Source organism: Schistocerca nitens, chromosome 4 (genome assembly GCF_023898315.1).
Source record: "Schistocerca nitens isolate TAMUIC-IGC-003100 chromosome 4, iqSchNite1.1, whole genome shotgun sequence".
NCBI classification, from domain to species: Eukaryota; Metazoa; Arthropoda; class Insecta; order Orthoptera; family Acrididae; genus Schistocerca; species Schistocerca nitens.
The window spans coordinates 657,536,392-657,553,757 of NC_064617.1; the positions used below are offsets into that span (position 1 = coordinate 657,536,392).

A 17,366-nucleotide genomic window follows, 5' to 3' on the forward strand; every position below is an offset into this window, starting at 1 on the left:
AGCACCGATAGTGCACACATGAGTGGCACTGTCTGTTGACATAACTCAGAGTTATGATATGGCATCACGATGGAGGAATCTGTGCATGGAAGCTCAGGAAATTTAAGGTTGCCAGAATTCATTCTTCACCTGGCGTGATGGTACGGGGCGTCATGGGTACACATCTCCTCTCTTTCGCAGTTCCCTCCTACTGTACTATATACGAAGAATAAGTATAATGCTATTCTTCCAGAGGTTGCAGTCTTACAGCCGGCCGTTGTGGCCGAGCTGTCCTAGGCGCTTCAGTCCGGAACCGCGCGACTGCTACGATCGCAGGTTCGAATCTTGCCTCGGCATGGATGTGTGTGGTCTCCTTAAGTTAGTTAGGTTTAAGTACTTCTACGTTGTAGGGGACTGATGACCTCAGTTGTTAAGTCCCATAGTGCTCAGAGCCATTTGAGCCATTTGTTAAGTCTTACAGGCTAGCAGTGCAGAGCTGTTATCACGTGCCAGGCAGAGCAGCTCTCGTCATTTAGGCTGCAACAGAATGTGATTAACAAAGACATTGCATTCCGCACTGGTTATCATTTTTCTCTTTTTTTCTCTTTGAAAAGTGCGTTAGTCCAAGTGAAAGAACTTTTAAGTATTAGGCTCTTCGAGATGAGCATCCAGACCCTTGTCTCCTCTGCAGTCATTCGCTGTTTCGTGCAGTGGTCTCTGTTCAAGTTATGCTTAACTAATATACCTGAACACTGCAAAGTGTTTTTGTACCTTGTCTCTTTCGCAGAGGAATTACTGTTTCGCTTTGACGCAAAACGGATTTCTAACCTGTATTCTTTTTTTACCTGTAAAAGGCCTTTTAGCATTCGTACACATCACACCTCTATGTGATGTTAATTCCATATATTTTTATGGCTTGACCTTTGCTATTTACTAAGTCACTACCATGTAACCTAAGCAGTTCACAGCTAACAGGCACTAAGTAGTTTCTCTACCTGCATCACTGCTGGATGTAACTCTGATGCCTTACGTGGAATATCTTAGCGCATTGTACAGGTCTGAACTCAGTGGGACCCAACCAGCAGATGTATAAAACGATGAGAAAAGTTTTGTTTTTTAAGTTACCAATGATGTGATTGTTGAAACGTATGTCTCTTAGCGTAGTCGTAGTGTCACTAATAATCAAAACAGAGGCCGGGTTCTTTCCCGGCAACTGCTTGAATTTTCAATACAAATCACCAAGAACGGTGGCCGAAGACTTGTGGTATAAGGAATCCTCTTCGTTCTTTCTGAGGGCTTGTCAACGAGGGCGAAAGAGTAGACAGAGATTCGGGACACGCGCTTGCTCTTAGAGTGAAAAATGCCCCAAAAATAGGGAAGAGTCAAAATTTGTCAACTACATGTGTATACAGAAGATAATGGAAACAACTGCATTAATAACATATATGGGGAGGTCAGAAACAGTCTGAAAAGTTTGTAATGGGGCTGCAGAGTAGGTTGTGCTGAGAAATGATTGTTAAGAAAAGAATTCGATACGTTGTGCCGTTTCCGGGTTAAGTATCATGAAATTAGGCAATCAGGCCTTTGCGTGCGCAACTTCAAGCGGCTCACCGAGCGAGGTGGCGCAGTGGTTAGCACACTGGACTCGCATTCGGGAGGACGACGGTTCAATCCCCGTCTCCGGCCATCCTGATTTAGGTTTTCCGTGATTTCCCTAAATCGTTTCAGGCAAATGCCGGGATGGTTCCTTTGAAAGGGCACGGCCGATTTCCTTCCCAATCTTTCCCTAACCCGAGCTTGCGCTCCGTCTCTAATGACCTCGTTGTCGACGGGACGTTAAACACTAACCACCACCACTACCCACCACCACACCCAAGCGGCTCGCCGTATACAATTAGTGCCAGTTGTTCTCATGGTGAAGATAATAGCGCAGGACTTTGACTCGAATTCGATACATGCTTACGTTCCATTTCGAATTTTTGTATCTGTTGTTCGGTTTTAGGAAACCAAACTTAAAACACATTTGGTGACACCGTCTCTAGTAGACCGCTTGAATTTGCGTGCTCAAGGGCTTCACTGGTTAACTTCAGTGCTACTTAACTCGGAAAAGGCGCAGCCGGCCGCGGTGGTCTCGCGGTTCTAGGCGCGCAGTCCGGAACCGTGCGACTGCTACGGTCGCAGGTTCGAATCCTGCCTCGGGCATGGATGTGTGTGATGTCCTTAGGTTAGTTAGGTTTAAGTAGTTCTAAGTTCTAGGGGACTGATGACCACATCAGTTGAGTGCCATAGTGCTCAGAGCCATTTGAACCATTTGAATCGGAAAAGGCGCAATGAATCGAAGTTTTTTCTTAACAATTATTTCTCGGCACATGCTACTGTTCCTGACCACTCTGTATATGCGGTTTGTGTTTGAAGAAAGGCCATGATAATCTTTCCATTGGCAAAACGTTACAGATAAGTCTCATGTTCGGATCTCCGAGAGAGGACTGCAAATGTGTAGGTGTCCACCAGGAAAAGATTGATAACCAACGAAGAAGTAACATTCTACGAGTCAGAGGACGGAATGTCAGAAGTCTAGTGTGGTAGAGGTACTAAAAAAATCTGAAAGGAGAGATGAAAAGGATCAATGTGGACAAAGTGGCGGTCAGTGAAATGAAACACAAAGAACATTAGGGTTGCTGGTCAGATGAATGCAGGGAAATGTCAACAACATCAGAGGGAGTAGAAGTCGTCATGAATGCGGAAGTGGGGTAGAGAACGAGTTTTGTAAACTGTCCAGTGTTAGAATTACTCTCATCTGAATGGACAGCAAACAATAGTTCAGCTGTTACATCAAGACGTCCCTGTTAGAAGCTAAGCAGATAGAGGAAGTATATGAGGAATTTGAAAGGGAAATGAAAGGGAAGCAAAATTCAATAATTATGGGCATCCGAAGTGCAATACTAGAGGAGGAAACAGAAGATAGTATTACGACAGAATGTGGGCTCGATAGGGGGAAAGAGAGAGGAAGAAGACTGAGTTCTGCAGCAAATTTCAACTAGTAATAGTAAAACCATGACGTATTGCCTGTTAGCATTCGTCTCGGGATCTTCGGCCGACGTTTGTTCATTATTTTTCTGACGTTTCACTAGCACCAGCGACTGGTATTGTCAAGGATTGATTCTTCGTGGTGACATGGAATAGTTCATCTACTACGCAAATAATAGTAGACTATGTTTTGGAGACATTGTCAAATCAAGTGGCTTCTACTTTACACAACACAGTCGTCTGCCATTCTGAGATCAAGAAACTGCCATATAAACAGTAGCAGAACTACAAAGACACTGTTGCAAGATTAAAATTTGGGTCTACATACGAATCCAACTTCATTAGATTTATCTGTAGAGTGTAACTGATGTTAGCGCTAACTGTTAATCCTGTGCTATTACTTATGTAGCTACTATATTAGTGTCTCTGTCAATGAAAGTGAAAACATCGAAAATGGAGCTCCGGATTGGATTGCTAACTGCAAAATATTCAACTTTAGCGACATGACGTACTATTCCAATGGCAATCATTTTTTATAGGGGAAAACATACCTTGAGCTGTTTAGGGCACTCACATTGTAAGAAAAGAGAAGGAAACTCCATTGGCTGATTCTTTTCTATAGGAAAGAGACCCCGTCACTGATTTCGGGAATATTGACATTATTATTTACATTTCCGCTACAAAAGTTCTGGAAATGTAAATGCAGAACTAAAAATGTGATACGGTGTTATGTGAATTCTTTAACTTGGCAGTTTTAGCTAGAGGTGGGATGGGGGGGGGGGGTTGTATAAGACATTAAGATACCGGTAGAATTAGGGTCTGAAGTATCGTGTCCACCCTACAATGCCAACGTCAGCAAGCAGCTGCGCGGTGGTCGTTAATAAATGCGTTGAGTACACCACATTACTTTGTATTGTTCATTGTTTTCTTTTCTTATTTTGAAATGAGACTAATCCGGGCCCATCGCAGTGTTCGACTACAAGTTCGTGTACAACTCTAACACCAACCGGAATGGCGACAATATATTGTGTTTTCACAAAACATCTACATCTACGTGATTACTCTGCTACTCACAGTTAAGTGCCTGGCAGAGGATTCAATGAACCACCTTCAAACTGTCTCTCTACCGTTTCACTCTCGAACGGCGCGCGGAAAAAATGAGCACTTAAATTTTTCTGTGAGAGCCCTGATTTCTCTTATTTTATCACGATGATCATTTGTCGCTATGTAGGCGGGTGCCAACAGTATATTTTCGCAGTCGGGCGAGAAAACTTCTGATTGAAATTTCAAGGTCAAACTGCAACGCAAAACGCCCATGTTTTAATGACTGCCACTCCAATTCACGTATCGTGTCTGTGGTACGATCTCCTCTATTTCGGGATAGTAGAAAAGGAGCCCTCCTTTTTTGAACTTTTTAGATGTCATCCATTCCAGAATAGGGCGAACTAGCATGGTGTAAGCAGTCTCTTTAGTAGACCTGTTGCACCGTCTAAGTGTTCTGCCAATGAAAATCAAATGGCTCTGAGCACTATGGGACTTAACTTCTGCATCAGTCCCCTAGAACTTAGAACTACTTAAACCTAACTAACCTAAGGACATCACACACATCCATGCCCGAGGCAGGATTCGAACCTGCGACCGTAGCGGTCGCGCGGTTCCAGAATGTAGTGTCTAGAACCGCTCGGCCACTCTGGCCGGCGTTCTGCCAATGAATTGCAGTTTTTTGTTTGCACTACCCACTACATTATCTATGTGATCGTTCCAATTTAGGTTTTTTATAATTGTAATCCCTAGTATTTAGTTGAATTTATACCCTTCAGGTTTGAGTGACTTGTCGCGTCATCGAAATTTAGCGGATTTCTTTTATTACTTATGTGAATGACTTCAAACTTTTCTTTTTTCGGGGTAAATTGCCATTTTTCGCACCATACAGATATCTTATCTAAATAATTTTGCAATTCGTTTTGGTTGTCTGATGACTTGACAAGACGGTAAATGACAGGATCATCTGCAAAGAGTCTAATAGCGCTACTCAGATAGTCGCCTATGTCGTTAATTTAGATCAGGAACAATAGAGGGCCTATAACACTTCCTTGGGGTACGTCAGATATTACTTCTGTTTTACCTGACGACTTTCCGTCTGTTACTACGAACTGTGACCTTTCTGACAGGAAATCACGAATCCAGTCGGACAACTGAGGCGATATTCCATAGGTATGCAGTTTGGGCAGAAGACGCTAAAAATATGGAATCAATTTGACATCCCCTGTCGATAGCACACATTATTTCACGAGTATAAAGAGCTAGTTCTGTTTTACAAGAACGATATTTTCTGAAGCCGTGTTGAGTATGTATCAATAAATCGTTTATTTCGATAGCGTAGAGCACTGTCAGCCCTACGAGAGGACGTGCGGGCATGCACCCGCACCGCTCTTCCCTCATCGGGCAGCCAAATTTCTCGTTTGTTTACATTCTTGTGCGATTGCCATGGTGTAGTGACCACACCACAGTGTATACAAACAGCGCCAGAGGACTGGTCGATGAACCAGACTGTCGGTCATTTGTTCTGGCAGCGATTTCGATACAGATGTGGCTCGCATCTCCGTCTTACGTACAAGCCCCAAACACGCTATGCCATTTGAGATATTCAGTAGTAATGGTACTGTGTACTGTTAAGATACATAACGTTAAGTTCTATGCACTCAAATATGCTGCTTTTATTACCATTAATTAGCTTTTAAAATTCCAGTAATTATGGGTTTCTAGAGCGTAATACTGGAGAAGGAAACAGTGTTACGAAGGAATGTGGGCTCAAATGTTCAAACGAGTGTGAATTCCTAAGGGACCAAACTGCTGAGGTCATTGGTCCTTAAACTTACACAGTACTTAAGCTAACTTATGCTAAGAACAACACTCAAGCCCGAGGGGGGACTCGAACCTCCGGCGGGAGGGGCTGCGCGATCCGTGACGTGGTGCCTCAAACAGCATGCCCACTTCGCGCTCCAATGTGGGCTCGTTAGGGAGGATGAGAGAGGAGAAAGACTGAGTTCTGCAATGGCTCTGAGCACTATGGGACTCAACTGCTGAGGTCATTAGTCCCCTAGAACTTAGAACTAGTTAAACCTAACTGGCAGGATTCGAACCTGCGACCGTAGCGGTCTTGCGGTTCCAGACTGCAGCGCCTTTAACCGCACGGCCACTTCGGCCGGCGAGTTCTGCAATAAATTTCAACTAATAATAGTGAATAGCGTGAGATATTGCCTGTTAGCACTCGTTTCTGGATCTTCGGCCGACGTTACTTCAGTTATTTTTCTGACGTTTCGCCACCACCAGCAACTGGCACTGTCAAAGATTCATCCTCTGTAGTGGCCTGGAAATAATCTGTAGACATAGCAACATCACAGTTATATTCCTACGAGGACTGTTCACTTTGTTCTGTCTTCCTTTATATAACAAAGGTGATATTATATTCTACTGTATGCCATGTTTACAAAATACTTGTGATAAGTTGTTTTCTTCTGGCATATGGCATTTCACGACGTTTACAACTTATTCTCTAATAAGGTATTGTTATTGTTTATTGCAAGACGCACGTTTCTGTTATTATAACCCTGGAGATTTATTTTATAGTATCGCTTGCATTTCTGTTTTCTTTGTCTTACAGTGGGGTTATCTGCCACTCCATGAAGCCAGTTACGGTGTATGTTTGCCTGATGAGAGGCTTATTTAATAACAGACAGGATAATCAACCTGCAGTTAGGTTGGGAAGTTCCCACAGTGACACAGCTGCTCCTTGTAATCTGTTTCTGTACCCGTGTTAAAACTGCATGCCTGCCAGCTATTAGCTGCTTAATTCTGAAGTGTCATAATAACCTAATGAAATTTTGTTGAAACTGCGTCTCATAGGGACACTCAAAATACTTTTAAGTGGAGGTTTTGAAAACAGAATTAAAAACTTGTTAATATTCTGTATATTAAGGTAGCGTTTAGTGTAGAACTTGATATAGCGATTTTGACGAGATTAATGAAAATAAATTAATTCAATGGCAGTGAAAAAGCAGGTTTAAAAAAACACTACAGGATGAAAACAATGGAGTTGTCTCGCAGATGCTTGGAAAATGACATGTGAACATGTTCTTAGCAGTGGAAGGAAAAAAATTTAAATATATGGATTGAAATTATAGGCAGCTTCTCGTACAACAGATCAATGCAACAAGCAATTAGACACTAAAGTTAGTCACACTTTTAGTGAAATGCCCCCCCCCCCCACACACACACACACACGAAAAACATTCGGCAAACTGATCATTTTTCTCTCCCACCTATACCATCTCGGCTCTCTTAAAATCCTACACTATTTCTAGGACTCGAGGATATCATCACACTCAGATATAAAATGTTGAAACTGATGACAACAATATGTATTAGAATATCGGCCCATGTGCACAAAGCACGATTATAGCTGTGTGAAGACCTACTGTAACGAATACAGTTAATATTTCATTTCTATCATGAAGTGTTGTTTGTATGGTGTATGAACAGATACGTTAGCAGCATTGTGAGTGCAGGCGCTACCTAGAAAAAATATGAACTGCTGTTAATCTTATCAATGTTTCAAATAAACAACAATACCACACGGACCAAAACGAACTGCTGTTATTCTCAGGAACGTTACAAATACAAAAATAAAGGAAAGTTGCCTAAAAACCATTCGTCTTGATAAAATATATTAGTTGTAAACAGAAAATATCAATGGACTTAGGTACAATAATATTTGTACAATTTTCTTGTAAATCCTGCATTCTTGATCTGAGATCTCTCGCAGAGGTGTCGCATTTGGTTTTGAGAGATTTTGTTCATACTTCTTTCGTCTCGTGCCGCAGTAATTATCGAGTATTGTCGGTAACGCAGACTAGCCAAGATCCTACACCCTTCGACATGTTTAATGGGGTACGTTGGTAGTCCTGCTTGGAGAAGACGGCGTTTTGAATAAAGCGAAAAAAGTGTACGCGCTCATTACTCTGCCGAAAGATGACAACTTTCTCGGCGTTGTGGAAACGAGAAGAATGTACAGCATGATGTGCTGGAGGTACCCTGCATTGTGCAACAAATGTGACAGGTGTTGTAGGGTATGTCCTTCCAAACCGTGTTGCACATCATATAACACCGAGTTGATCCTGTAACAGTTCTAAATCGGTGTCAGTCGGTAGACTGGTATCCTGTTCTGTCGATATGTTGTTCCCAAACGAGAGAAGAAGCAATGTCGGGATCGTCAGGACAGCTAACTACATCTCATCGGGAAGGGGAGTTAAAGTACAGAACTGTGTGTCACTGAGCCTTAACTTTGAACTTTAAACGTGTTACCATCGCAGCAATGAATATCAGAAGATGCTCTCGTCTGTAGAGTGACACTACTAGGAAATTAAGTCATACGCGGGGCTGTGACTGTTTATCTGTACATTAAAATGTCTAAGTTCTTATACTCAATGTATCGTCCTGTATACTATCAGGTCCATTGCGTGCAGATCTGCCTGCGATATGTGTGCGTTGCAACTCGACTTAGCTGCCGCAGGGCTAACATTGAGGCAAGCGTTTTCAACTGCATCTTGAATGCTCTGCAGAGCCATTGAATGATATTTCGACTTGGAGTATGTTTTTATTTCCTCCTGTCGCTTTAAGTGACCTACAGAGACAAAATAAATTTTACCTATTCTAGAAAATTCAAAACTTATCTATTTATAAATGACAAAAGAGTCACTGTTACAGCCGTGGCATGCGATGAAAATAATTTCGCAATTATGGTAATGGATAACATTAGGTTTTTGCGTACAGAAATCAAATGGCACTTAACTGAAAAAAAAGACCTCCCTGAAATGCATTTAATTATAACAGTTTCAATAACTACATTAGTACTTACTACTACCCTGACCACTTTGTGAGGTTTATATCAAAGATACATGAAATATGTTCTTACCACTATCTTAAGCGCTTTATGAGGTTTATGTCGACGATATACAAAGTGTGAACTTGCAATTAGTATTGCAGTGCAGTCCATGGAATAGTAGTAATTAGTTTTATTCCAAATACGCTGCTTTTAAGCTGGCTAATGACATATTATTCTAACAAATTTAATCGTGTGAAAAAAATGTTGATCAGTGTGCCTAAGATGGAACACTAAAAGTCTGCTGTGCTTGAAGATGACGAGGATAAAACTCGTTGAAACATTGTTTGACGCAAGTGACAAGAAGATTTCATCAATAAAATTCAGCGATAAAGGCTGTATTCTCGGGTATAATTCAAGGCGTCCTTACGGATCAGTGTGCGTGCTCTGCGGAACTGGTCGAAGTGTGTTAGCGGTTAAGACTATGGATTCATATTCAAGAGGGTTGGGATCCAATTGTCCTCTCAGTTAATCTTGTTCGGCGTTTTCGTAGTTTCCTGATTTGTCTCAGGTGAAAGCTGTGGTCGTCCATTCATTCTACTGGGCCACTGGCACTTTGTTTACACTAAAAAAAAAAAAAAAGGCCTCTGAGCACTATGGGACTTAACTTATGAGGGCATCAGTCCCCTAGAACGTAGAACTACTTAAGCCTAACTAACCTAAGGACGTCACACACATCCATGCCCTAGGTAGGACCATAGCGGTCGAGCGGTTCCAGACTGTAGCGCCTAGAACAGCTCGGCCACTCCGGCCGGCTTACTGTAACATCCACGTGATAAATTTTTGGTTACAGTGCGACGAGAGGAAATTATGTCTCTAACATTTATAAACATTATGTATTCAACGTATGAAAAAAACAAAAACTTATAAATATTAATTATTTATATAATATTCTATGATGTAATTAGACATATCGATGTGTATCATACAAAGACAATGATAATTGTTAATTCCTTTTATGATCTGCGATTGTCTTCTTTTGTTTTTTTACCTTTTGCTGGATGGCTTTTGTAGATTCAGCACGCAAGACGCATATCAAACTGAGGTCTGTTAAGAAAATGTAATTATTTGTTAATTATTACTTGAAAATAGAGGTCATTATTATTATAAACATGAGTGAATAATTATTTGTAACTGTAATTCCTCTCTCAGCAAGCATTATCTGTGTTAATTGTTTCTTTCCGCTGCAAGGAGCGCAGCCATTGATGATAGCGATTTGTATCGCGTTTTTGTCTGTGTTTTCCTTAGAAACAAATCAAATGTTTGCTTGATGAAGTCTAAATAGTGCACAATACGAAAGTAAAGTTTAATAAGCAGTTAAAATACTTATTTGGTCTAACAATAGAAAGTCTCTATCAATTGTCTGCCGTCATCTTAATAATTACCTCAGCGGCAAATTCAAATTACACAACTCTGCAGACATAAATGCCGAAGGTGATACAAATGTGTAAAAATAAATGTGCACCGGTGGTCCCGAACTCATTTTAATGAAAATAATTCGAATCAGATTGGTTATTTAAAAACAGTGCTCATAGCACGATCGTTATAACAAAAGTTTTCTAGATGATGTATGGAGCCGAAATTAATTACGCACGAGTTGCGAAGAATATTGTTTCAGGCAACATACGTCAGTGTTGTGCGCGGCTGATATTCGGTGGTTTTAACGAGCATTTTGCTGAAGATAACTGCTTCCATCTTAATCAATAGTTGTAAGGAATCTGTTGTATGAACTGCGATTTAGTGACACTTACACAACTTACAGACAACACTTTAACACGACGTTAACTTGGAGTTCTTTAGCAACTTAATCAAATCTTTAGCTGGGAGAAAAATTATTTAGTAATTACTCAATGTAATAAAATAAGAGTATCATTTCCATTTACAAATTAGTTAAATACTAACCACTGAATAACACAGCGAACGCCACATTACACTAAAAGTTTTCATCTTGTACAACTACAAAGCGGAATGAAAATTCCGTAAACAGTCGCGAGCAGGTTAATTCTTCCGAGAAAAAACAGTAAGCAGTCACTGTTAAGAACGTTATTTATATAAAAAAAAGAAAGAGAACTAGTAGCGCCATTACCAGAATCGAGTTGACAGCCTCTTCAGAGCGTTATTCGCGTTTAAAATTACCTATAGCTTAGGACGTATATGGGATACTAGCTGATGTCGTTATGTCGGAAGTTTCTTGCGGTGGTGTTTCCACCGAAAAATCCTGTGTCTGTTTAAGGAACTGTTGAGCGCATTCAAAGTAGTTCATATTTCTACGAACAATAAGCAAGGCTGCACACATTTTCGAACTTTAAAGACACAGATAGGATGGAGCACCACAAGGCTGTTTACATACGAAGATAGTGACATACAAAGACGAAAAGAGAGAAAGCAAGTACTTTTCACAGCAAATGTTTGGTGATCAATGCTACACGTTAGTCGCCAATTAAAAAAGAAAAGGACGCTGGGCAACGAAAGCCTGGGAGCACACCAACCGTCCATATGAAATAGACGAGATAGCTAAATTTCGTTCTGATTTAGATTTTCTGTTGTCTTTATAATTCGATTCACGCCAATGCTGCGATTCGACCGGTTCACATCCATATCGTTGCCCTACAGAAGTTCTTCCACGACTGTAATGATATCGTCATTGACACGACACGAAGTACAGTCCCGATATTCTTTGGTTATTCAAGTGTGGTGCACAGAGGCCATGTTACACGGCATAGATGTCAGTAAAAATGCGGGAGCCCTGGCATCGGATGCGCAACTGAAGTTCACGATGGTGGAGGCAGACGAAAACGTGGAAAACACCGTGAAGAAGTGCATCCTCCTTGCAAGCGGAGTGCCATCAGGTAATTGCTGTTGTCCTGTGTAGGATGAATAAATGGAATACGTTTGCCGTCATCTATTGCCGGGGAACAAAAGAAGTTGTTCAGTCTTGAGTATCTAACGGTCAATCCACAGAATGTCTTAGGGGGCTCCTATTTTTCGGTTCACTTTCTGCCTCCAAATTCTGCCAAAATGGTGCTCCAAGTGCTCCAACGATATAAGGGTGCCTGCATGATATCCCTCCACATCTTTCCACCCGGAAGTCACATAGTACTGAACACACAGGGTGACAGTTATTTAACTATGCGAAATAAATTCGTCATGACTTCTGAACGGTTTGCTTTAGGAAGTTAAATTGCACGGCTGGCCGCGCGCCTGGTGGAAATTAGTTTGGTTTAGTGAGGAAGCCCATTTTTATTGGGATAGGTTCGTCAATAAGTAAAACGGGCGCATCTGGAAGACAGAGAACCGGTATTTTGCGATCGAGAAGTCTCTTCATCCTCAACAGGTGACCGTGTGATGTGCAGTGTCCAGTCACTGAATAATCGGTGTGATATTCCTTGATGACACGGTGACTTCCGAATGCTACGTATAGGTTTCGGAAAATGGTTTCATTCCCATTACCCACAATGACTCTGGTTTCGACAGTATGTGGCTCATGCAAGACGGAATCGACCCCATCGGACCAGGAGATTTTTTGATGTCCTGGAGGAGCATTTTGGAGACCGCATTCTGACTCTGAAGTACCCAGAGGCCACTGGCATAGGTCTCAATTGGCCGCCCTGTTCTCCGGATCAGAAAACATGCAACTCATTTTTGTGGGGCTATATTAAAGACAAGGTGTACAGCAATAACCGCAAAACCATTGCTAATCTGAAGACAGGAGGTCATCGACAGCACTGGTGTTCCGAAACTTCAGCGGGTCATGCAGAACTTCGTTATTTGTCTGCGCCACGTCATCGTCAATGATGGCAGACATATGGAATATGTCGTAACCCAAATCCGAATATGTGTAGTGACGTTTACGTGTTGAATAAAGTGAGTGCGCGCCGTAGTTTGTAACTAATTTACGTTTTTTTTTTTCTCGCAAATCAACAATTGTCCCCCTGTATTTACTATTCCACCGACCGGAATGAGCGCTCCAACGAATATTTGTGAGTTGCCCTTGTGGTTGTCAATGAGTATTAGCCGTCATGGTTCAAGATCGTTCTCCCACGCTTTCGCTTTCTCAAATAGTCCATGTCAAGACAAGTCGCCAACGTTCACAGAGAGAGAACATTATACTCTGTTAGGTAACCGCCTAACTCATTTATTCATCAGTGTATGCAAGTGACTTAAAAACTGGAAGCACAGGCAGTGCCAAATTAGGTGGTTATTAACTTATCAGCTATGAAATAAATACGTGATAATGCAAATGTAAGAAAGCAATACAGTTACCAATAAGTACTTCTGCATTAGGCTCAAATAAATGAAGGAGCACGGCAAAAAGAGGAAGTGCGTTAAGTGGAGGTCGGGTCTCACCTGATGGTGATGGTGGTGGTACTTGGAGGCGTGCAGGCCGTGGTAGTAGGCGCAGAACTTGAAGAGGCCGGCGAAGGCGGGGAAGAGGAAGAGCAGCACCTTGAGGAAGAGCTTCTTGGCGGCGCCGGCGCCCAGCAGCGCGGGCAGCAGGAACATCAGCTTCACCTTGATCATCTTGATTACCATCAGCAGCGCGAAGAAGCTCATCATCAGCTTCTTCTTGAAGTACTTGTCTGGGAAGAAACAGGGTGCCGGTCACGCGGACAGCTCGCTCAGTGTGCATAATTGAATTTCAGGTTTAGGTAGTTGTTCACATTTCTTTCACTTTCAGCTAACCTTAACTAGTCATAAGAATCGATACTATACTCGTAATTGGTAGCAGCCCCCACAGTGCACAGACACACAGAGAAGAAGACGGCGCAAAAGTTAAACTTACTACATAGCAACTATAGCAGGTCGTAAACCTTATTCACTATCTTAAGATTTGAAGCAATGTCCTATCTTTTTCCGTTAATATACCTTCATTGTTATTACATAAATAAACTATACTCTGAGTTATAATTGAAGTTTTCTGTGATGTGCTGAGTAAGTTTATGTTTGCTTCCTGTTTCATTCCTGTATTGCCTTCTTATTATTTTACTGACTTACATCTACACGACAGTTACCGCGCGAAAACACTCCCGAAGCTTTCTGAAAGCCCGAAAAAGTCTTCATAGGCTTCACAGCAAAAATTAGTAATAAGTCGCTGTTTGAATTTTGGGGAATGTGGATTGATGAGTTTTATGCATTGAATACAAGAACATTTCGTATGCTGTTACTATTTTCAACATCCTGCCTTTCCGAAACCAGATTTTCTGCTTTGGCTGCTTGGAATAAGATACAGATAGCAGCTGAACATAGAAAAAGAAATCAGTGTCTGTTTATAATATTGAAGCCTCCTTCGAAAAACTTTTGTCTGCAAGCCAGGCCTGAAGATACTGAATATGACGTTCCTTGGGAAAGTGACTTCTATTATTACTACATAAATTTTTGGGTAAAGTTTAACTGAAAAATGTAAAATATTTCTGGGAGCTGGTCAAAACAATACGTATTTTTTTCAAAACTTGAAAATATGAAAAACCTGACTAGAATACAATATTTTAAATATGTTGGCATAAAGTACAGCACCCCCACCTCCTTCATATAGCGATGGACCAGCGTCTTTGAGAACTAATCAAAACGTTCTCTGTCTCGGGTTCTAAACTCACCACTGCTTCAATTTTGAGTGAAAATCACCAACAATAGCGGCCAATGACTTCCAGCATAAGAAGTCACCCAATTCTGCCAATGGCCTTGTTAAAGAGCATGAGCGGACAGAGATTCACGGCACTCTTTAGCCCTTGGGGTGGGAAACTACTTCTAAAAGGTGGAGGAATCAACAATGATCAACGGCATGCGGATGCAAGAGGCAACGGAAACCACTGCATTAAAGATAAATATTAATATGAATCTACAGCACATGTGGCCTGTAGCTGAAAAGTGTCTGACAATCTCTCCAGTGGCAAAAGATTCCAGACTAGTGTCCCATCCGGATCTCCTGGAGGGGACTGCTAAGGATGTGACCATGAGCAAAAGACTGAATAACCAACGAAAGGATATCTTCAGGGAGATGGGGTGTGGAATGTCAGAAGTTTGAACGTGGTAGGGACGCTACAAAATCTGAAAAGGGAAATTCAGAGGCCCAATCTAGGATTTGTGGTGTACCGAGTAGCAGAAAAAGGTGTAACGGGAGTAAGACTCGTTGTGAACATGAAGATAGGATAGAGAATGAGTTACTGTGAACACTTTAGTGATAGGGATGATCTCATCAGAATCTGCAGCAAGCCAAAACCGACAAAAATATTTACGGCGTAAATGCCGACGTCGCAAGCAGAGGATGAAGAGACAGAGAAAGAATATGAGGTTACTGAAAGGGTAATTCAGTACTTAAACGGAGATAAAAATTTAATAGTCATGGGAGTTTGGAATGCGATTGTAGGGCAGGGAGTAGAAGGAAGAATTACGGGGGAATATGAGCTTTTTAGTAGGAACGAGGGAGGAGAGAGACTAATTGCGTTCTGCAACACATATTCAGTAACAGCGAATACTCTGCTCAAGAATCACAAAAAAGAGGTATATTTGGAAAAGGACGAGGTAACGTCATGGTCAGGCAGAGATTCGAAATCAGATATTAAATTGTAAAGCTTACCCAGGAGCAGATATAGACTCAGATCACAATATAGTAGTGATGAAGAGTAGGCTGAAGTTCAAGACATTAGTCAGGAAGAATCAATACGCAAAGAAGTGGGATACGGAAGTACTAAGGAATGACGAGATAGTTTGAAGTTCTCTAACGCTATAGATACAGCAATAAGGAATAGCGCAGTAGGCAGTACAGTTGAAGAGGAATGGACATCTCTAAAAAGGGCCATCACAGAAGTTGGGAAGGAAAACATAGGTACAAAGAAGGTAGCTGCGAAGAAACCATGGGTAACAGAAGAAATACTTCAGTTGATTCATGAAAGGAGGAAGTACAAACATGTTCCGGGAAAATCAGGAATACAGAAATACAAGTCGCTGAGGAGTGAAATAAATAGGAAGTGCAGGGTAGCTAAGACGATATGGCTGCAGGAAAAATGTGAAGACATCGAAAAAGATATGATTGTCGGAAGGACATACTCAGCATACAGGAAAGTCAAAACAACCTTTGGTGACATTAAAAGCAACGGTGGTAACATTAAGAGTGCAACGGGAATTCCAGTGTTAAATGCAGAGGAGAGAGCAGATAGGTGGAAAGAATACATTGAACCCCGCTATGAGGGTGAATATTTGTCTGATGTGATAGAAGAAGAAACAGGAGTCGATTTAGAAGAGTTAGGGGATCCAGTATTAGAATCGGAATTTAAAAGAGCTTTGGAGGACTTACGGTCAAATAAGGCAGAAGGGATAGATAACATTCCATCAGAATTTCTAAAATCATTGGGGGAAGTGGCAACAAAACGACTATTCACGTTGGTGTGTGGAATATATGAGTCTGGCGACATACCATCTGACTTTCGGAAAAGCATCATCGGCAAGAGATGACAAGTGCGAGAATTATCGCACAATCAGCTTAACAGCTCATGCATCGAAGCTGCTTACATGAATAATATACAGAAGAATGGAAAAGAAAATTGAGAATGCGCTAGGTGACGATCAGTTTGGCTTTAGGAAAAGTAAAGGGACGACAGAGGCAAGTCTGACATTACGGCTAATAATGGAAGCAAGGCTAAAGAAAAATCAAGACACTTTCATAGGATTTGTCGACCTGGAAAAAGCGTTCGACATTATAAAATGGTGCAAGCTGTTCGAAATTCTGAAAGAAGTAGGGGTAAGCTATAGGGAGAGACGGGTCATATATAATATGTACAACAACCAAGAGGGAATAATAAGAGTGGACGATCAAGAACGTAGTGCTCGTATTAAGAAGGATGTAAGACAAGGCTGTAGCCTTGCTGCGAAGAAACCATGGGTAACAGAAGAAATACTTCAGTTGATTCATGAAAGGAGAAAGTACAAACATGTTCCGGGAAAATCAGGAATACAGAAATACAAGTCGCTGAGGAGTGAAATAAATAGGAAGTGCAGGGTAGCTAAGACGATATGGCTGCAGGAATAAGGCAGAAGGGATAGATAACATTCCATCAGAATTTCTAAAATCATTGGGGGAAGTGGCAACAAAACGACTATTCACGTTGGTGTGTGTACATCGAGGAAGCAATGAGGGAAATAAAAGAAAGGTTCAGGATTGGAATTAAAATAGAAGGTGAAAGGATATCAATGATACGATTCGCTGATGACATTGCTATCCTGAGTGAAAGTGAAGAAGAATTAAATGATCTGCTGAACGGAATGAACAGTCTAATGAGTACACAGTATGGTTTGAGAGTAAATCGGAGAATGACGAAGGTAATGAGAAGTAGTAGAAATGAGAACAGCGAGAAACTTAACATCAGGATTGATGGTGACGAAGTCAATGAAGTTAAGGAATTCTGCTACCTAGGCAGTAAAATAA

General features: G+C 41.4%; 1 protein-coding gene across 1 annotated transcript in view; it reads right to left on the minus strand.

Moving 5' to 3' along the window:
• LOC126251765 (uncharacterized) overlaps positions 1–17,366 on the minus strand; it is a 169,093-nt gene that overhangs the window by 97,801 nt on the left and 53,926 nt on the right. Inside the window, exon 2 of the mRNA XM_049952385.1 lies at positions 13,295–13,527. Within this exon, the coding sequence (XP_049808342.1) occupies positions 13,295–13,527 (233 nt within the window). The remainder of the gene's footprint in view (positions 1–13,294; positions 13,528–17,366) is intronic.